Source organism: Aristolochia californica, unplaced genomic scaffold (assembly GCF_029961685.1).
Source record: "Aristolochia californica isolate CCGP_79_NKW_82.1479 unplaced genomic scaffold, dmAriCali1.0.hap1 SCAF_1, whole genome shotgun sequence".
Classification (NCBI taxonomy): domain Eukaryota; kingdom Viridiplantae; phylum Streptophyta; class Magnoliopsida; order Piperales; family Aristolochiaceae; genus Aristolochia; species Aristolochia californica.
This window is the reverse complement of record NW_027181770.1, coordinates 52,561,060-52,583,140: the sequence shown is the minus strand read 5'-3', so window position 1 is coordinate 52,583,140 and position 22,081 is coordinate 52,561,060. Positions and strand designations below refer to the sequence as shown.

Sequence of the window (22,081 nt, the reverse complement as noted above, 5' to 3'; positions counted from 1 at the left end):
TTTCCTTAAAATATTATACATCAAAATCAAACAAAAATCTCAATCTGCTTTTGGCTTTCTTCTTCCCACTTCCTGTTTTTTTATCCCGACCTCATTGCCGACGGCTAATCGTTTTTCGAATCGGTGAACTCACGTTTTTGTTTGTTCGCAGCAACTTCAATGGCTTGCCGGCATATTTTCCCCCCTGTTCTTCGAATGGAGATTCCGCCTTTTCATCCCAACGGTCGTAACAAACCATGAATGATGCTGACATTCCAACCTACTTGCGAACAAAAACGAATAGAGAATATCCGACTAAAATTCCGGTAACTCCGGCAACTCACTGGTTTGAACCAACATATTGTACCAGAAATCCATATTATCGTCGTTGTAAAGGTCGTGTGCGTAGAAAGCCTCATGAAGTGGGGCCGGAGAGATTGGGAATTGAAATTGTGCCTCCGACGCAGTCGTGTCGGTGGCTTCTCCGGCGGAGAGTGCTTCAGACCATAGATTCTCGTCGAGTTCCGTCAGATTCTCGTCTCTGTTGACCATGGAACAGTTCTCGGTGGTAGCAGCTGAAGAATCGGTGCCTGCGAAGGAGATATCACTGGAAGATTGCGGCGGGGACACGGCACCGTAGTCGCTGTTATCGAAGTTTTGTTGGGTCGGGAAATTCACCGTCTGCGGATCTCTCCGCAACCGGAGTTCACATTCCCGTCTCTCCATCTGCTGCTCCGTTGTATCCAAGTTGGTGGGATTCTGTTTAAGGCGTTTCTTGAGGTGGGTGTGCCAGACATTTTTAATCTCATTGTCAGTTCGCCCAGGTAATCTCGCAGCGATCGCAGACCATCTGAAATGGGACAATTATTAGAATACTGTAATGGAGAAAAAAAATGGAGAGTTTCTTGTTATCACGTGCATGAACGGTAACCTGGAGATGAATATGAATTTATGTCGCCAATCTCAAGTTATTTAATGGTGAAAGGCATCAGAGAATCTTTGGAGCTTGACGTTCAGTACACTGATAATGCCTTTCTCTAGGCAATCTTTAGTTTTGCATTTCGGTGCTCAAGAACGATTAAGAAGCTCGTTTTGTTTTCTTCCCTAGCTAGCTACTTCTCTCGATTCTTGAAAGATTGTCTCTGATGCATTAAATGATGGGCGTAATCAAATTCTTCTCTCAGTATTAATCAGTTTGGAGTAACTGAGATAAAAGGGAATTGATTCTTACCGGTTGCCGAGCAATTCATGCAATTTGATGATGGTGTCTTCTTCTTCTCTGCTGAAGTTGCCTCGCTTGATATCTGGGCGCAAGTAGTTCGTCCATCGGAGTCTGCAACTCTTCCCACATCGCAAAAGACCTGAAAAAGAAGAGAAACGATATCTTTAGAACTCTTGGCATTTCTATGATCTCTGATAATTGTGCAAAGAAGACGATATCAAGTCTTTTTCGAGAAATGTTGGAAATTCTCAAATTTAGGAAAGAAAACAGTATTTATTCCGCTGAAAGCAACACGAAACTGGATTGAGAGGACACGGAAACGATGGCAAAAACTTCAAAGAAATTGCTCGGCATAACATTTGCTGAATATTTCAGTGAAAAACTCAACGGCGGAAAGCCAACCCTCCAGCCTCAACAGATCACTGGAGAGAAACCCATCTGAGAATTATCTGTAATTACCAGCTTGTTTAGGAAGCGCCCGCCAATTGCCGTGGCCGTAACTCTGAATATAGGCTACCAAAATCTGGTCCTCTTCGTGAGTCCATGGCCCCTTCTTCAGCCCCATCTTCTCACAACAAGGAGCCCTTACCATCTTTTGTCCAAGAACAGAAACCGAACACTTGTTCCTTCTCTTCCTTCCTCCTCTCCAATCAGAAAGTCGGAATCCTTCAAGATGGAAAGAAATGGCCAACGCCTGGCTATTTATCCTAAACGCCCGTAGCCCTTTACAAAACGTGAGGCAAATAGTCCAAAGACAGCATCGAATTTTCAAAAGCAAAGCCAGCAATTTCTAGGAAGGAGGGGCTCTCGGAGGAGGCGCCCCCCCCCCCCCCCCCCCCCCTGTAGATTTCTCCTTGATCTTTATGTTACTCTTGAATACAAAAATAGCAAATGGGTCCTTTGTAGATTTCATAAACTGTCGTCTACTGCTAAACTAAACGGTCCTCCATTAAATAATCCAGAGTCAAATGTCATAATCCTCTTTGAAAATCTTCTCACATGTCTCTCTCTCTGCCCTCATCTTCAGTTCGTAGGGTGTGAGTATCATCATGGTCAAACGGTCAGCCAAAGCTTTTTTGGGGACCCATCTCTCTCGTGGACAGAGAAAGATCGGAGGAGGGGATTTCTACCCGGAGGGAATTTTAGAAAAGACGGGATGTTCACACCTCCCACAGCTCACTCTCTGCCCCTTTTGAGTCGCCTTCTCTTGGATGCAATTGAGTCAAAGAAAGAGGCTGAAGCTGCAATAGCCCGCCTTTGACAAATGATTGGTTTCTGGCTTTCTGCTATTTGTATGTCTTTTCATTGGCCATGCACGCTTTGAGATGAATTCGTTAGTTTGACAAACTCATGCTTGGGTAGCAGTCAACCTTGGTCGTGTCCTCGAGGCACCAGTTACCACTTGCAGCTTTTACAAATACGCGTAGCCAGCCAACACTGAGTCGACGACAAATGTCTTATTTGAAGTGGATCACAGCTAGGGGAGGTGGTTTTTCTATCCAAATTCCTTTTTTGCTCTGATCTGATTAAGAAAGTAGCAAGTTGAGTGTGTTGGGTCTTCGCAATGTTCGCCATTTTTGAGTAAAATAGGGGTTTCTGTTCTAGAATTCAACCATTCTCATTCACCTGCTTCTTTGCTTTGATTTTGGGGAAAGTGGGCTTTCAGTGATTCTTTAAAAAACTACTCTGTATGTGGAGATGTTCCCATAGGATTGTCGACAATCCAAGGAAAGCTTCAACTGGAGTAGATTTTCTCTGGGTTGGAGCTGAACGACTTGGAATTTATGTAGAAGATGAATCACAAAGAGTGGAAATAAACTTTAATCACAGTACATCTTTCCTCTCAACTTTTGAAGATGTTCAGAGCAAGTTCAAAAGGTAGAATCCCTCTTTCTGGTAAAGCAATCAAATAGAAACTGTTTCCAGTAATAAAAAAAAAATGTAGAAGAAGAGAGTGCAAAATCCATGTACTTGCAACACTACTTGAGCTCATATTACGTCATTTTTTTTAAAAAAAAACTGAGATTACGAACGTGGGAAATTGTTGACCCAACTGCTTCTCTCAAATGTCGATACTTGAAACGAATTATTATAAGAAGGTGGACTGTCGAAGCGTGTTGTTTTGGTCCAATGTCTGTTTTTTCTTACTTTCAAATTCAACCCTTCTCCGGCGGGTGTCTCGTCTTCCCCAACACTTGCCACCGCGCGCCTACTTTTCTTACGAAGAAAACAAACTGGTCCGAACCGTGTCCGGTTTCTGGTTTCAGTCATAAAAACTTCTGGGATTTTTTCACGTTTCCTATTCATCCGCTGCATGTTAGTAGATTATTTGAGAGAGAAATCTTTTTGAAACAACGGCAACTTGACGACTCTTGATCCGATTACAGAGATGGATACCACTTTGATTTGTGTTCCTCGTATTTACTCTAAATTTACTTTAAATTTGATTAGTTTTGTTCAACCTTCATTTATCATTGTCAAAGTTAATTAGGTAGAGACTAAAGCAATCAGAAAAGGTTGAGTTTGAAGTTGAATAAGCCATGAATGGACACTTCTCCTTGCCTTAGAAGAAATGAATGTAGGTTGAGGAAAGTCAATGCCCTTAATGCTATCCGTTTTCGGCCTTAGAAGACAACCATATACTCTTCCTTTTTTCTTTTTCTTTCTTTATGGTCAGGATTTTTATATTATTTTAGAGTTTTTTTTATGATTTTCTGATAATAATCCAAAAATATTTGTAATGTTACGGTTTAAGATGGTATAATCGTGCTAGGAAAAGTGTAAAAGCAATGAGAAGGTGAAGACTGAAACATAGTAACATGTAAAATAAACGAGGTTGGCACCGCATGGAATCTAATACCAGTGATTGATGTGTTAGGGATGGGTTCATGAATCACATAGCTTTTTGCACAACAAACAAATCTGATTGCGATATCTCGATTTATTCATTTGACGCCCCGTAATTGCCCCTTGTTATAAATTTATATCCTAGGAAAAGTTAGAAGTGTTTTTCGTGTGAAATAAACTTTCATAAGTGTCTTACTAGAAAATTATAAGAAATTTTTGAGCGATTATTGCATTTCTATGGAAATAAATAGAAATAATTAATCAGCCTCATATATTATTATACTTATTCGATAAATTTTTAGTAAAATAAGATGTCAACTACAAAATTTATTTATTTTTTATCTAAAAACAAATTGGTCATGTTCAATCTAATATTTACAATCCAATATTACAACATATTTAAAAAAAATTATAATAACTCTTCACCCAATCCAATATTTTGAGGTGTAGATATATTTTCAAAATAAATTGATATAATAACTAACGAAATTGTTATTACTATTAAAGCAACAACAATACCATTTGTTACAACATAATTAAAAAAAATACCAAAACTATTTTCAAAAAAATGTCTACAACATAGTGATTATAATACGAATTACATTCTCCTATTTCTACTTTTTTCATAGACTAACATAAAAAACTTCTTCTTTTTTCCAATATCATATCGAACAAATAAGACTTTCTTTGTATTCGTATCTAACAAATAAGCAAATGAATCGAATACTTACGAAATAAGGTGCTTTTGAATCCAGTCTAAAACTAAGAATAAAGGTTTCAATGCCCAATCGATTAAGAAACATGAGACGATGTAAGTCGTCGTTATCAACAGCCTAATCTTTTGTCGTATAATCACTTATTAAAACGAGATTAATATTCTAGAAATTGTTGTTTGTGAAGAAGCTGATGATCCTAACAAAAAGAGAGTCTAAATGTTCTCAAAATCAGTAGTTTGTAGGAGAAGTAAGCAATAAGGTGATGTCGATGGAGAATTGTTGACTCGAAAACGTTGACGAGGGGTGAAGAAATTTGACTCCATAAAATAGAATATTCAAGAATTCATGAAATGGAGAGCTCACCTTTTTTGGTGGCAATCCACCATCTCCTGGACTCTTTTTGTTTTTTGTTTTTGGCCGAACGCGATCCAGTGGGTGTTGTTTACAACATTTTAAATAGTCGTCCACTGCATGCTTTGGATCCTTCTCTTCGTTGGTCAGGTCGCACGGTTGGAATTTGAAGTTTAGACCCGATAGGATAAAAACCAAGGGTCCACGCCTTACTCCTAAGGACGCTTTGTCAATTTCATATATGCAAACTTACATTCTTATATATATACCAAAAAATAAAAAAAAATAGTCTTCGTTTCTAGGAATAACTTTGTTGCAGCCAGCAGCAAATTGTAAGAGTTTCAATGTGAATCCTAGTCAAAATGAATTTGTCTTCATGGGTTTTCTTCCTCCAAATGCGGGAGGGAGCCAGCCTCCTCCGTCTCTGACAAGACAAAATAGAGGTCCAGGCCTTTTCCCTATAAATGCCACCTCCCCTGCCCCTGCCCCTGCCCTGCAGCATCCTCCAAGGAGGAATTCCCCATGCCACCCATTATCTGCCTGATCCGACTAAACCAATCGGGTCTGCGGCTTTTTCCCTGACTTCTGGATTTAGGTGTTGATTGACTCAATAAAAGAACCCAAGACCAGTTGAAACCAATTCAACCACTCAATCCAACTGGGGCTGAGTGCAGTATTTACAAGAGTCAAGAACCTTTACAGCATGAAACAACCTACCCCTACTTTTTTTTTCCACAGGATGTTAAGTCTACCCCCTCTTTCAGAGTATTGGGTTTGATCTCAAAATTTGGTCGGAGGATTTGCCTGCCACGAAAAACGGCTTCCCGTTCCATCAAGAAAGAGATCAGTATGCCACCCTTTTTTCTGCAATTCAGATAGAAATGATGGAAACATGGCGTTCATTTTCTCATAAGCCTCACTTAGAAAACTACTGCGTGGCAGATTCCCTGATTTTTTCAGATTAGCAGCATATGCAGCAACCAACCAGCCCCTGAGGGCATCCTCGCCTGTTGCATTATACTCTAACAACATGTCAGTCCACTTAGTTTCACAATTTATCAAAAATTTCTCCTCTGGAAAAATTTCTTTCAGTTCTTTTAGTCTTGAGGGCTTTTTGACAACACTACGCAGTGGCCTACCCACCTTCACTCTTCCAGCTTCTTCTATTAATCGCCCAGGAAAGAGGAGATCTTCTTCGTATCTAAGGTCAGCTGGGCTCGATATCTTTCCAGCCTGCATTTAGATTTAAATAGTGTTAAAGATCAGCAATTTTCCAGAAAAGCAGTTACGTTGACACTCGTTCACCTTGAGATAGTTTGCTACAATCATTGCTGTTCGCTGGGGATTCAATGTGTCAACAGGGGCTGCTCGCATTTCCTCAATCACACTGTATATGTGTATGGCTGAAAGCAGAGGAGCCACAATCACCTGCAAAAACTCAGTCGCCTTAGTTGAAGCCTCAGAGGCAACTAATATATGCATTACACAGCTAATCAACCCCATCCAAGATACTCTGATAAGAAAGGAAGATGATCGGGCATCTGGTCAATTTCGATTTTAACATCTAAGAAACAAGTAAATAAAAAGCTCAAGTCACTTAAGATAGACTCTCTATCTCGCACTCTCACTCTCGGTCAGCGCAATTAACTCACAATATTGAGGCCTGTTGTGTATGAGACAAATCAAGAGAAAACAAAAGTGTAAATTCTAGGGCCTCAATTCCTATCAGTATGTGTTTAGATGAAGAAGAACAAGAGCAAAGAAAGAAGAAGAGAAGATGGAATTGAAGAAAGTGAAAGAGGTTAGAGAAGAAGAGAAAACAAAAACAAGAGAACATGGGAAAGGGAGGGTTTGACATGTCTGTGCCCTACCTCTCATTATATTAAAAATGCAGAGAGAATATTACAAATGTATATAATGCCCTTGAACAAAAAGGCTACATCGATGTGATAAAAAGAAGAAAATAAAAGAAATAATCATACATACATCTCTTTCACTTCAGCACCCCCCCCCCCACAAGTTGATGCAAAAACATAAAAAACTCCAAGCTTGGAACCTGAACTAGAAAGTGGTGCAATTGTTGTTACTTTAGTAAATATATCCGCCGGTTGATTTTTGGAAGGATTGGAGTACATATTGATAATGCCAACACGAAGCTTCTCACGAACAAAGTGATAATCAATCTCAATGTGTTTAGTGATCCCATGAAAAAAATGATTGGTGGCAATGAGTATGGTATTTGGTTATCACAATGAAGTTGGAAAGGAGTAACTATTGAGAATCCTTGTTCAGTCAAGAAAGACTTTAACCATAACATGTCACTTACTACATTTAGTTTGGGCACTTGACCTTGACACAACACTTCACTTCTTGCTACACACCAAGCAACAAGATTGCCACCTACCATTGTGCAATAACCTGATGTGATTCACCTAAAAAAACTATTTAATCTGCACTTACAAATCCTTCAATATTAACATGACCATTGATCATAAAAATGATTCATTGTCCTAGATTTTTCTTTTAAGGAATCTCAATGTCCTCTCTAGAGCTAGCCAAGGGGATAACTGAAGTTGATGCATGAATTAACTAAGGACACATAGGAAATGAAATATCAAGCCATGTCACTGTAAGGTAGATGAGCTTACCTACTAATCTCTAAAATTTACCGACATCCACATCCTCTCCTGTCCAAAAACACAATCTCACATTAAGGCCCCATAAGTGCATCGATCGGCTTACACCCTGACATATCTGTCTCGTCTAATTAATCTAACACATATTTTCTTTGAGAGAGAGCAATACCATGCCGTGATTACAAAAATTCAATATTGAGGAACTGCTTGACTAGGTCAAGATCTTTTGTTAGGAAAAACTTGTTTAGTTCCACTTTAGTCTGTTGAATACTACATATATACACTTCTTATCAGTAAACAATCATCGACGTAGATTGCCATAGGAATTAGCCTCTGACAAGTATGTTTGACAAAGACAATGGTTTGCTTTACGCCTCTCACAAGAAAAACCAATCACCACACAACTGAACTTATCAAACAATGCACAAGGGGATTGTTTTAAGGCCATAAATAAGTTGACATACCTTCTCCCCCTCAACCTCAAAACCTAGAGGTTGATACATGTAAACTTCCTCTCTCATATCACCACGAAGGAAAACATTCTTGGCATCTAGTTGATGAAGAGACCAATTATGATTTGCTGCTATGGAAATTAGAACACATACTAAGTTTAGCTTTGTCACTAGAGAAAAAAGTTTCTTCATAGTCATTCGTAGGACTGAGTATAGCCTTTTGCAACCAGCCTAGCTTTAACCCAAAATATGATGCCATTTGCATTGTGTTTAATGGTAACCACCCATCTGCAACCCATGGGTTTCTCACAAAGTGGTAAGGTGATCATGTCCCAAGTGTGTTTGCCATACATGGCTGTCATCACTTTTTCCCTGGCAGCTCTCCACCTTGGATCTTGCAAGGCCTCTTGATAATTTTTGGAAAAAGAAACAAAAGAAATTACTGCAAGGAAAGAACAAGTTGGAGACAATTTGTGTAGAAACAAAATTGGAAATGAGATGAGAATAAAAGGGTCATACAACAACGAAATTATTTTCTGATAGCAATTAGTCTGGTATTATATTGTGGTCCAAAAGGAATTGGAGATATAGGACTACTAACCTCAAAATCATCACACGACACAGGTGAGTGGCTAGCCAAAGGAAAAGAAGGCTCGACAACTGAAGTATACGATGGCTGTAGTATAGGCTGATCCAAAGGCACAAGTGGTTTAAGTAGTCCTTAGAAGAAGTAAAATGTGGAGGAGAAGAGGCAACTCAAGGATAAAAAGACTGATCTTCAAAAAAAATTACATCGGCAGAAACAAAGTTATATATAAGGAAGGGAAATAACATACGTAACCTTTCTAATTCTTAGAATAACCAATGACTGTACATTTCAATGTTTTTAGATCAAACTTATTTATGCTCGAAGAGATATCATGAACAAGACAAACACACCCAAAAACTCTAGGAGTAATAGGAAAAGAGTAGCATCAAGAAAGATTATTGAAAAAAGAGACTTATGTCTTAGCACTGAGGAGTGCATTCAATTAACAAGATAACATAAGGTAAAAAATGCATAGGGCCAATAAAATTGAAGAATATTCGTGGATAACAAGAGGGCACGAACAACTTCCAACAAATGTCTATTTTTATGTACAACTACACTATTTTCTTGAAGTGTGTATGCACATGAAATTTGATTGATAATAACTTCTTGTTGACAATAGGATGGAAATTGAAACGAAAAATATTCTTTGCTATTAGCAGAGAGGGATATCTTTACTTTCACCTGGAATTGAGTTTCCACCATGGCACTAAAAGAAGTAAAAATGCTAAATACTTCCGATCTATCTTTCATTAAAAACAACCAAGTAACACAAGTGGAATCATCCACAAAAATCACAAAATATCGAGATTGTGTAATATTTGAGACTTGTATTAGTCCCCAAACATCAGAGTGAACTAACGAGAAAGGACTAGAACTAATATTCTCTAAAAACGAAGGAAACAAACTTCTATGATGTTTACTCATCTCACAAAATTTATAGAACAAGCTAGTAACTAACTTTGAAGATGAAACCATAGATTGTAACATAGATAAAGAAGGATGGCCTAAACAATTGCACCACTGGTGTGCCTATTGATCTAAAGCTATAATTGTTGTAATCATTGCATTGTTCAAATAATAAAACCCCACTTTCATGGCCGCCAGCAATCACTCGTTTGGTCTCGCAATCTTGAAAACTCAATGAGATGGGGAAAAAGGTTACGTGAGATTTTTTGTTATTTGACAATCAGACAAAAGACCTAACAAAAATTGAGGACAAATAGAACATTTGAGAGAGGTAGATTTGGAGAAAGTGAAGAGGAACCTACGCCTTGAACTTTGGTTTGAGAACCATCAACAATTAAGACAAACCAATTAATAGAGCAAGAAAAAAAGTAGAGAGAATACCAATCTCACCAAAGAGATGAGCTAGCATAAAAAAAAAAAAAAGAAAAAAAAGAAACGAGGAAGACATATTCATAGTAGCAATGGTGGCGGTGAAGGTGCTAGGAGGTTTGAGGAACATACTCTATAGGCGCTGAAATATATAATAATCCTCTTTGGTAAATACCTTTGTGTAATTAGGACAAGTGGATCCAACGTCTTTCGATTCAGCAGTTGTAATCTGATTTAAATTAGTTGGACATCCATGGAGTTTCCAAGTCTCGTCAATTTCATGATTGCATACCACAATAAGTACAAGTACAGGAAGAATCCACCATACCTTGGCCTGTACCATTGTAGTTACCACGTCCTTCACCACCTCTTCCTCAGCCTCTGTCGTTATTATTATTGCCTCTACCTTGAGAGACCATGGCAAATGTTTCAATGGGAGTAATCTTGATTTATTTTATTGTTTCCTTGGCTGGAATTTGATACATATAGTACATATATCATCAAATGACGGCTTGCCTGACGAGCTTAAATTTTGAGACTTGGCAACATCAAGTAAGTTTTCATTTTATTAAGGCAAGTCGCTCCAACTAACTCCTCGTTGTCATTCCTGAACTGCAATATCGAAAGAATAAGGATGTGCTATCTTCAAGTCTTATAAGAATCCTTTGAACTTGGCAAGGAACTCATTAATGTTGTCTCCTTCATTGGTGTTGTATATAGCCTAAAAGATATCATAAAGCCTCTAAAAACTATTAGAACTAGAATATAACTTGGCACAAGTGTCCCGAATGATTTTGGTTGTGTCTAAGTGCACAACAATATTTGCAACAACTTCCTCCATGCTATTTATCAACCAACTGATTACCAATATATCCTCCTTTAGCCACTTTTTGTAAGTGGCATCTTCCTCATTAGACGTGGGAGGAGGTAAAATAAGGACGATCAATAAGATCACAGGTTATCAAAAGCCTTTGAACGGACTAAGCTCAGGAGAGGTAATTTGAAACTCCTTTAAGAAGATCAGTTGTGATATTTAAAAGATTAGGTTTACAAAATTACAAGGATGGATTTTGCAAAGGCCCTACCACACTGATTTAGAAAGAAACTTGACTTGCTGAGGATTAGGTCAAAAACAAGAAGGGCACAACACGCAGCAGCGTTAGTAAACTTTCTTTTTTATTTATTCTCAAGGAACATACACAGACTGGTAAGAATTCCAAAACTTCAAACCTAGTTAAGATGAAAGAATTAAAACACCTAGATTTTGCAAACTCAAGATATGCTAGGTGTAAAAAACAGTACAACCTGAGTGTTGTCTCCCCCTTACCAAAAGGAACGAACTTGATTCAAACCCTAACTTATCGTTTTTAATTATGCAAAAAGCAGCCGAAGCAAGGAAGGGAATTAACATGCATGAGACCGAGGATTTAAAATGCAAGCCAACATTCCCATGTAAGCAAAAGAAAAAATATAATTTAAGGAGGCTTCAAGACAGACCAAGGGAAAAAAGAAAAAAACTTATCTTTTCATAGGCAGATGCCAGCTATAAATTCCAGCCATCAGGTTTCCTTGCAGCACTCATAACTCCTTCCATGCACCAATGAAAACTTTGAGAAGTAAAAATTTATGCCCTAGAATCCCTTCTCTGATACCATGTAAATTCTAGGGCCTCGACTCATATTATTAGGTGTTTAGATGACGAGATACGAAAGAAGAAGAGGAAGATGTGAGAAGAGAGAAAATAATCATATCTACATCTACATGCACTTATAACAAAAAGAAATTGAGTGCCATTAACCAAATAGGTCACAGTACTCCGTCCATGTATACACTAAATTTGGTGAGCAACTAACAGTTTCCCACATGATTTCAGCAACTTATGACTCCAAAATATTCAACATGCTTTGCAGTAAGGTTGGAAGTGTATTGGGTTTCAGACAACCGAACCGTGTCCCACGACCCCAACCCTAAACCCACCAAGCCGGAAGTGTATTGGGTTTCAGACAACCGAACCGTGTCCCACAACCCCAACCCTAAACCCACCCAGCCCTATCCCATGTCAGGGTTGAGTTTTTGACTCATCTCCACCTCACTCCACAAATCTTCATCCCATATCCACCTTACAATTCATAGAATGCCCTCACTCATGAAATAAGCTCCATTTCTTTTCTTTAGAAGTAAAAAGTCAACTTGATAACATAAAAGGTATGGTAGTTTATTTTCTTTATCAGCTAAAACTTTTTTCTGTACCTAGTCCCAGCAGTTAGAGTCAATATCAAAAGTAACTGTCACCTGTCTCAATTTTTTTTTGTCATTTTATACAAGACAGGGCAAAGTATAAGGCCTCAGGGGACAGTTGGCAAATTTTGTCCCCACCTCAAAGCAGATCAGGTAAGGGACGGTTCCCTGTTCAACACATTGTTTAACCCACCCTGGTTCAATCCTCAACTTGCAGCTACTCTCCTGTTAAATTCTTGTTTTTGTTTTGTTTTTGAAGATGTTGAATTTATTAGACCAAACAAGAACAGCTGCAAAGTGACCAATAGCCAAGTTACAGAGCAGTAATGGATCGTATTACGAGGAGAAACATTCATAATGAGATTTTAGAGAAGCTTTTCAGCATCACTGATTGCAAGCTTGGGACATCATGACATGAGACCAAGAAACATCAAGGCGTCATAGTAACAGTGGCGATAGGCATCAAAGTCAGAAATCCAACAAAATCAACTTGGTAAGGGATCCATGCTGTTCGCTAAAAAGTTCACATAGAATGAAGCATTTACCACATCAGCAACATCATTGAGTGCAAACTGAGAATGAGAACTGAGGGAGGCTATGGCCAAGACTCCACAAACAAGACACTAAGGCCTTCAAACATCCAGTTTTACATGCTAGGTACTTGCAACATTATATACATGATGCAAACAGCTGTCTCCTCTTCTCCTTTGTTGGGCCACTTGGAGTCTCCGACTCCACCATTGCAGAACTCTCTGGACTACTCAATAGGCTTCAGATCTTAAAAAACTGTCTCATGGGCCCCCTCTGTATCGAAGGGGATTCAAAAATTATCATAGATTGGTGTGCAAAGTCAACCCTTCCTCCTTGGCGGCATTGGGATATATATTTTGATATTTGTAATTTAATTTCTTTTATAAACTGTAATAGGAAGAACATTCCTAGATCTGCCAATCATTTGGTAGACATTTAAGCTAAGTTGGGTATTTCACTCCAACACCTTGTTGTGGAGGAAGGCCCACTTAGTATTTGGTCTCACATTCCGAGATCTACGAATTCGGCTGCAGATGTGTTAGTCAAACAGGGAGCATCCCTACAATCTCTTGTTGTGAGGGATCTGCTCCCTCTTCCTTTGTAATTATTTTCTCTTGCTAATGTAAATACATCTTTATCAAAAAAGAGGAAGGCCCACTTAGTTAAGTTTTTGTACTCGTCTTCCTATTTAATAGTTTATACATCCTTTATTTAAAAAAAAAACATATGTACTAAGTTCATATTGATAACAATACATGCTCATTCAACAACATACGAGAAAAATAATCAAGAAAACAGCAAATGCAAATATGCATATACTTCCAAAGCAGTAAGCATGGAATTTCACAGGGACCTTAACATATTCATGAGTTGAAAGTATAATTAGGTTTATTAAGTTTACTCTATTTTCTAAGAAAATCGTTTCCAATAGAAAGTCATTTGCTAGCTTTTACGGGCTGTAAGGACATACATGTTATTTTTTATATTGTTTTTATGGGAGAAGGATCTGTAAACTCTGATCTCCCCATCAGTTTTCTCCTCCAATTCCAACAATCATAGATGCACTTTAAATGAAAATGCTAGAAGAGAGCAAGATATAGCAAAGGATTTTGAATATACCTTTCCTTGCATTGATGAACAAATTGTTGATGCTAATTGAATACCCGCACCTAATCCCACAACATTGAAAACAGTTGAAATGGCCTCCCCTTTAGCAAATAAGTCACTCAGATTGCCCTCTTTGGCAAAAGAAGAATAAATAGGCAATCTAGTCGCTCTTGCTGCAACAACTGCCATTCCCTGTCAAATCAAAGGACAGAGTAGGACCCAAAAAATCATAGACATGCAAGATGAAACAGATGATCACAAGGATCTCACAGTATTCCATCTAACTATAATATTAATATGTATTTGGTGTCTGAATGTTATGCATCAGAGTGAAACCCATTATGCTTTGACACCATGAGAAAAGACAAAAAAGATGACATGATGGGGAATTACAATGAAACAAAACGAATCTTTTCATACCTTTGCAAAATTGCCTAGTCCAGCTATTTCAAGAAATAGATGCGGCCATAATGGAGAAATAACTTCTAGGCCAGTGCCAAAGTCATAAAGTACATCAGCTGCATCCAAAGGTAAAATTTTTTCAGTAAAAAACAAACATAAAATGAAGATAGATTTCTTTGGCTTTAAACTTGATCATATCAGGGATCTCTTTCAACATAAAAAAAAATTAAAAAAAAAATGCACATACTGAAGGGAGTAAGAAAAAATAAATTTAACAAAAAGAAAAACAACCAAATATCCTCCAACGCTTTGGTTCTGAGTCCATTCTGGCACCCATATTGCTACATATTAGTTTTCCTAGATGTTGTGTGCCATCTTTTAGTATCTGCATTCAATTGAGGAACAGTAACTAAGAGTATCAACAAATGTCATCTGGAGAAGGTTTCTGATCCAGCAATATCCGAGCTTACCCAACTAACAACAGTTGTTTGGGCAGGTGTAGGTCGCAAGCCTGCAGCAATTAAAAGTGACTGCACAGGGATAAGAATATTGACATATCAAGGGCACATAAGAAAGATAAATTACATTAAGACCAAGTTACAAAACCCCTATTTTGAAGTATTTTTAATCAAACTTAAAGTCTAAATCTTACCAGTATCTGCTTTTGCAGGCAAGATTCATCCCATCTGTTCCCTCAATAAAAGGAATACCCAATTTTGCAAAAACAATGCTTTTGAAAGTATTGAACTATATGAGAATCAAACCACTAAAGTAAACAAATGACAAGGATCTGCATATAGATAAAGGATGCCTGGAATTCTGGTATTTGAGAATGGTGACTTGTTAACAGTTTAACAAGAGTACAAGAATCCAATCATTCTAGTGTAGAGGTGAAGAGATTTTACAGGAACACAAGAGTACCTGTGTTGACAAAACTGAAAGTGCTGCACTAGAGAAATGCTGCAGTGCTCGGAACTGGGTGTACCTTAGGTATCCTTCATTCACACTGCATGTGCCCCAAAAAACTAAATAAAAAATATGGAAGTTCCACCTAATAAGTTGCAAAACTTCTATTCGAACTTCAACAGTACATAAAACAACCAGTATCAGATTGTTACTTCACCTGTAAGGATACCCAGAAGGAAAAAACTTATTCAGAAAAGACTCAACAATCCTTTGAGCAACTTGTCTTGAATCATCAAGAATTTTTACCTATAAAATAAGACATGGTTTCACTCAGTTCAGCATTATGAAAATAATAGGTTAGTTTAGTTCACATATTTTTCTCAAAAAATAAGAAAATATTTTTAAAGTCCTTAATGTTGCATTCACAGGCATAAAAACTCGCACATAAATCCATGTGATGGATATGTCAAACCAATTTCTAATTTTCTTGATTTTTTATTTTTTCTGCTCTATAAATTGAAGCACAAAACAAGATAGTGAAATGGCAAATGGCAAACTTCACCTCTGTTAATTTTAGGCTATAAAGACAGAGTTGAGGATGAATTTGTCAACTCATAGTATGAGAAACCCCATCAGGCCGTGATTTGGACATAGAAGTGAATGAAGAACTTTGAATGAAAATGTGCTAGTACTGACTGGAAAGGAAAAAAAATATTTAGGGCCTGTTTGGAAACCACAGAAAAGAAAAGAAAAGTGGAGAGAGTTATTTTCTGTTGTTTGGCAGCAAAGAATCATTGAGAGTAATTAATAAATTCTCTCACAAAATTATGGAATTTGGGGAGAAAAGAAAAGAAATAGAAAGTTGAGAGAAAATTTTAATCATCAAAATTTTAAAATATTACTAATGTCTTTTCCTTTTCTTTTTCCACGTGTATCCAAAGAAGAAAAACTATATTTATCTTCCATTTTCTCTCTCATTTTCCATGAGCATCCAAACAAGAGAAAAAAAACTCTTCTTTTCTTTTCTTTTCTTTTCTCTCCACTTTCTTTGTTCGCAACACAGCCTTACAAAAGGAACAAGGAAGCAAGTCATAAATGAGCCACATGATAGGGATGTATTGTGATGCAAACTAATAACCCGGACACAAATGAGCTAGGTTTGACTGGGAATGAAAAAACAAGATTGACAGGAGGAATAAGTCAGAAAGAAACCTGTTAAAGTTGTAAATTCCAGGGACATTTTATTCATTTTACATTCATGTATTATCCCTCTAGGACTAGGAGAGTAGTTACCAAGTTGTGTTAAGTGTCAGTTCAAAATTTTCAGGTTCATTAGGAGATATAAGTTATTGGGTCTCGAGGGGCATTTCTGGAATTGTAACTATCTGTCTTAAAGGAGGTCTAATCCCTCCTAGTGAACAGTGCCTCACAGTGCAGCACTCTTCTCTCTCTCTCTCTCTCTCTCTCTCTCTCTCTCTCTTCGATTTCTCTCATCTTCTTCCACAATTTCTATCCTTTTATCTTATCTATATCTTATCCTATCCTCACAGTGCTTCATTCACTTCCATCCGAGGTAACACTGCAAGTGGTCTTTTTTTCTTCTCCTAAATCTGCTACTTCTCCTGGAAGAGTTTTTTTTTCCCTCCAATTTTCTGGTGATTGGGATTAAACGTTAAGACTTTTTCACTTATTGTGTGCCATAACCCTAGGGATGATGATGGTTTATACTGCCTATCGAGCAGTTATCCTTGATTTATTTGCCCCTAGAGGGTTGTTGGAGACTAGTCCCTTGTTTCTGTACCACACAAACTCCCAGATCTGTGCTTGGGTCTGCGTCATCTTTTGATTTGGAAGATTTTAAATTATCTACAGTGATATTATAGTGCTATTATAGATATTGTAATCTCTATAGCTGGTGAAGAATAGATGCCCTTAAGTTATCACTTTGTGTGGGGCCTACATCATCATTGCAGGTCTGTTGGGTGTATTTGATTAAGTTTTGCTGCTGGATTATAGTATTATCTGCTTGTTTGGGGCCATCTAGCAGTCAAAATGTCTGATTTGGGTGAAGTTGTCTCTTCTATGAAAGAAGGGGGATATTCTGAAGGAAAGGACACAATTGTGATTACTACAGAAAACTTGGTTGGTTTGAATTACTTGAATTGGGCCAGATCTGTGAAAATATATTTGAAGGCTAAGCAGAAAGCCAAATATTCGAGAGATGATCCTCCACATCCGCTTACAGATCATTGAAAGCTGAGGAAAATCAGGCTACCTGGCTACTTAATAGTATGGATATCAAGTTTAAAAGACACATCATGAATTGTGAAACTTCAAAACAAATTTGGACAGTCCTAGAGTCTTTTATATGCTCAAAAGTGCAATCTACTAAGAGTGAATCCATCATACAATCAGTTGTCAACCTTGAAGAGGGGAGATAGGTCAGTTGTAGACTATTTCAGTGAGCTGCAAGGAATTCTACAAGAAATTAAGATCTTTACGAATGAAATTGATCTTCTGAAGCTAACAGGGCGAATTGTATTTAGCTAAATTTTAGATGGTGTGGGATCTAAGTATGATGCAATTGAGGCCTTTGCAAGTTTACAAGCAACAGACACCTTTCAAGGCTACAACTCCAGAGGACACTGTCCCACCTACGCAAATGACTCCCTTGTCAACTGCTCCTGAGATAAGTAATTTACATCTTCCAATGTCCCTTCGCAAAGGCGTTCGTGTATGTACCCGAAAGGCTACTTGGCATCCGATTTCCAAGTAAGTGTCCTTCGATCACTTGTTTGACTCTTTTCAATCCTTTGCATTATCATTGTCCTCCCACCCCTTCTTCTATGCAAGAAACCTTGTTATCACCTCTTTAGAGACAAGTTAAGGATGTTGATATGGAAACATTGATTGATAGAGGTACATACATTTTGTGCGAGCCTCTACCAAACGCCACTAGATTAGGGTGTCAATGGATGTATATAGTGAAGTATAAGGCTAATGGTTCCATTAAGAGGTATAAGGCTAGACTTGTGGTTAAAGGTTATATACATACTTACGGGGTGGATGTGTTTGAGACTTTCTTGTTTGTTGTTCGGTTGGCTTCTGTTTGGGTGTTGATATATGTGACGTAGGGTCCAAGGCCCATCCCAAAATGATTAGCCAACTTAGGAAACCTTTTTCCCAACTAATAAACTCAAGATCTTTGTACTCACTAATCCATGTGGGACTATTCCTTAACACTCCCCCTCTTTTGTGGTTCTATAAGTGGATAATTTAGGTATAGGCCCTCTTTTGTGGCTCTACAAGTGGATAATTTTAGGTGTAGGCCTCTTTTGTAGCTCTACAAGTGGATAGTTTTAGATTTAAGCCCTCTTTTGTTGCTCTACAAGTGGACAATTTATGTGTAGGCCCTCTTTTGTGGTTCTACAAGTGGATAATTTAAGTGACTCTGATACCATATTGAATTTTTGGAAAAGAGGAAACCTTTATTGACTTAATGTAATCTGAATACATGAACCCTTATTTATAATAGAGGAAAGTAGTCGAGTCTAATTACAATTAAACTACCTTTGTCCCAATTACACTCAAACTTTAACACTTAAAGATAAGTCCTAGCATAATTAAATAATTCAACATAAATAGAAAACTAGGTCCAAGGCCCATCCCAAAACAACTAGCCAACTTAGGAAACTTCTTTCCCAACTAATAAACTCAAGATCTTTGTACTCACTAATCCATGTGAGACTATTCCTTAACACTCCCCCTTACGTGTAGACCATCTTTTATGGCTCTACAAGTGGATAGTTTAAGTGTATACCCTCTTATGTGGCTCTAAAAGTGGATAATTTTAGATATAGGCCCACATATGAGTACATGCTCTGATACCATGTGAAATTGGGTCTCGATTGCTATGAATTATAGCTGGTCATTATACCAACTAGACGTCAAAAAAACTTTCTTACATGGTGATCTCACAAAAGATGTGTGAATGGAGCAACCTCCAAAATATGTTGCTTAGGGGGAGACTGGAAAAGTATGCAGATTGCATAATGTTATTTATGGTCTTAAATAGTCCCAGAGTTTGGTTTGATAAGTTCAGCCTGATGATGATGTCGTTGGGTTTTTAAGAGGAATCATTGTAATCACTCCTTGTTTGTGCTCAAGCAGACATCTAGAATTGTGGTTTTAATCGTATACGTGGATGGCATATTGTTATCTAAAAGTGCTAAAGATGGCATTGAAGAGGTGAAGAAACTTCTAGTGAGCCATTTTCAGACTAAGGATCTCGAAACACTTAAATATTTCCTTAGGATTAAAGTAGTAAGAAGTAAAGCAGATATGGTTTTGACCCAAAGAAAACATGTGATTGATATGCTAAAAGTTTTGGGTTGTAAAGAGCTAAACCTATGGAGACTCCTACAAATGTTAATCATAACCTTCATGAGGAGGACAGTGATAGCTCAAAGATAAGACCATATATTGAAGGTTGGTAGGCAAACTTACCTATGCTACAGTAACCAAACTGAATATAGCCTTTGCAATGAGTACAATTAACCAGATCATGAAACTCCACAAAAAACTCGTTTAGAAGTTGCCTTGAGAATATTAAGGTACTTGAAAGGCGCACCAGGGAAATGATTATTGTATAAGGCACATGGACAATTGAAAATTACAAGATATTCTTATGCTAACTAAACTGGATCCAAATTGGATCGGAAATCTACTACTGAATACTGTTTGTATGTTAGAGGTAATCTGGTGAGTTGGAAGAGCAAAAAGCAGAATATAGTTGCCTGCTCAAGTGCAAAAACTTAGTATAGAGTTATAACTCATATAGTTTAGTGAACCATAGTGGGTAAGATCTATAGTGCAAGAGCTGCATTTTCTTACTAACAAGGCTATGATAATGTACTATGACAATCAGGCCACTATCTTTATTGCTAATAATCTTATCTTTCATGAAAGAACTAATCATGTGGAGGTCGATTGTCATTTTATCGGAGATGTTGTGATGAGTGGAGCAATAGTTACTCCCTATGAGAAGATCTACAGATCAGATTGGTGATGTTTTTGCCAAAGCTTTGGAAAAATGAGATCACGGAAAATTTTGTAATAGGCTGGGGCTTCTATATATAGCAGGGGAAGTGTTAAAGTTATAAGTATTAGGGGCATTTTAGTCATTTTATGTTCATGTATTGTCCCTCTAGAACTAAAAAGTAGTTACCAAGTTATGTTAAGCGTCAGTTTAAATTTTCAAGTTCATATTGTTGTTATTCTAGAAAATATAAGTTAGTGGGTCTAGAGGGGTATTTCTCGACTGTACCTATCTGGCACTAAAGTGACTTATCTAATTAAAAGAGGAGGTCTAATTCTACCTTATAAAAAGTACCGCACAGTGCAGAACACTTCTCTCTCTCTCTTCGATTTCTCTCATCTTCTTCCTCTATTTCTCTCCTTTTATCTTTTCTACAAAACCAAATGATAAGGTTGTGTCCTGATGCAAACTAATGTACCCAGTAAAACAAACTAATCTATATGATGGCAAAAGATAAGGGATATAAAAAGAGACAATTAGGGTGAGATGTTCACGCAGAGGCAGGGAACAGTGGAAGCTGCTATATATCAAAAGCAGTTGTAGTTAGACAGTATAGAAGGTTTAAAACATGCCAATCAACCTTATATTTCAGCAAAGTAACCAGCTTCTAATGGAGGTTTTTCCCCTTGATGGGGGCAGGGAAAGGGAGAAATGACAGCAAGAAACAGGCTGAAAACCTGGTTTTTTGAAAGTCTTTGCACTTTTTCTTATTTCTGAGGAAGGTAAACTTTTACTCCAAAACCCGTCCAAAGTCCTTGGCATGACTAAGTGTATAAGATTTTGACTTGAAAGTGTGGGAACCACAATCAACTACCGGTATTCTTGTTTAGTTTTAACCACTAATGACGACGGTAAGAAATGATAATCTCCAAAATTTATCAGATTTTACATTGCTAACTCCAACGCTAGAAGATAACGGGATTCTTCCGGGAGAAGTGAACCAGGTAAGCATCGATTTCATTCAGATGTGTGCTGAACAGAGGTTAATTTCAAAATAGTGAAAGGAAAGATAAGCAAAATATGATTTCAGCGCACTTAATGGATGAACTTAAAAAGACTAAAACTCTCACAAGATGTTTACAACAATAGAGCAACGCAGCGAGAAACCATGTCACAGAAGAGTGAAGCCAGGTACAGCAAAGAATAGGAACCAGATGGTAGTAGAGTCAAGAAGTCAAGCTGCATGGAAACTATGAAAACAGCGAAACTAGAGCGTTAACAATAATGAGAGAGGGAGGGGTTTACGCAAAGGCGACCGTCAGCGTCGAAACTAAACTGCGTAGAGACGGAACCAGACGTTTCAATCCAGGAAACGTGGCGCGGCCGCTGCTTATCCGGCTCTTTCTGCAGAAGCTTTATTTTGCCCTGTATAGGGGAAATGAGAATGAATCAGAGGTTGAATAATATTGAAAAGAGTCTACATCTTTCTTTCGTCTTCCGCTTTACCAGCAAATCCATGAAGAACTCGAAGGAGAGATGTTGAGGAAGCAGAAGCCCGGTGGCAGAGGATAAGTCTGGAAAACCTTCAAATGAACGAATTGTCGAAACATGAAAGAGGCAGTGTTCGAGAATATGGCACCAAAAAATATTTGAAAGGATTCACCAAAATGCTGCGTGGTTTGTTAGAGTTGAGAAGTAAGGGCGGTAAAATTTGACCCCGACGGCCATT

At 37.8% G+C, this 22,081-nt stretch overlaps 2 protein-coding genes across 2 annotated transcripts; both read right to left on the bottom strand.

Annotated features, from left to right (window-relative positions):
• Positions 1-264: 264 nt before the first annotated feature.
• Positions 265-1,793, bottom strand: LOC137960091 (transcription factor MYB30). The gene is made up of 3 exons (XM_068807570.1): positions 1,661-1,793; positions 1,211-1,340; positions 265-829 (listed from the first exon to the last, which is right to left on the bottom strand). Exons 1-3 carry the CDS (start codon positions 1,791-1,793, stop codon positions 295-297), a joined length of 798 nt encoding a protein of 265 aa, XP_068663671.1. The 3' UTR covers positions 265-294.
• A 3,512-nt stretch (positions 1,794-5,305) lies between these two features.
• Positions 5,306-22,005, bottom strand: LOC137960082 (protein root UVB sensitive 2, chloroplastic). The gene is made up of 10 exons (XM_068807558.1): positions 21,859-22,005; positions 21,658-21,777; positions 15,532-15,620; positions 15,330-15,414; positions 14,879-14,938; positions 14,700-14,793; positions 14,427-14,524; positions 14,019-14,198; positions 6,421-6,543; positions 5,306-6,348 (listed from the first exon to the last, which is right to left on the bottom strand). Exons 1-10 carry the CDS (start codon positions 21,868-21,870, stop codon positions 5,896-5,898), a joined length of 1,314 nt encoding a protein of 437 aa, XP_068663659.1. The 5' UTR covers positions 21,871-22,005; the 3' UTR covers positions 5,306-5,895.
• Positions 22,006-22,081: the final 76 nt, after the last annotated feature.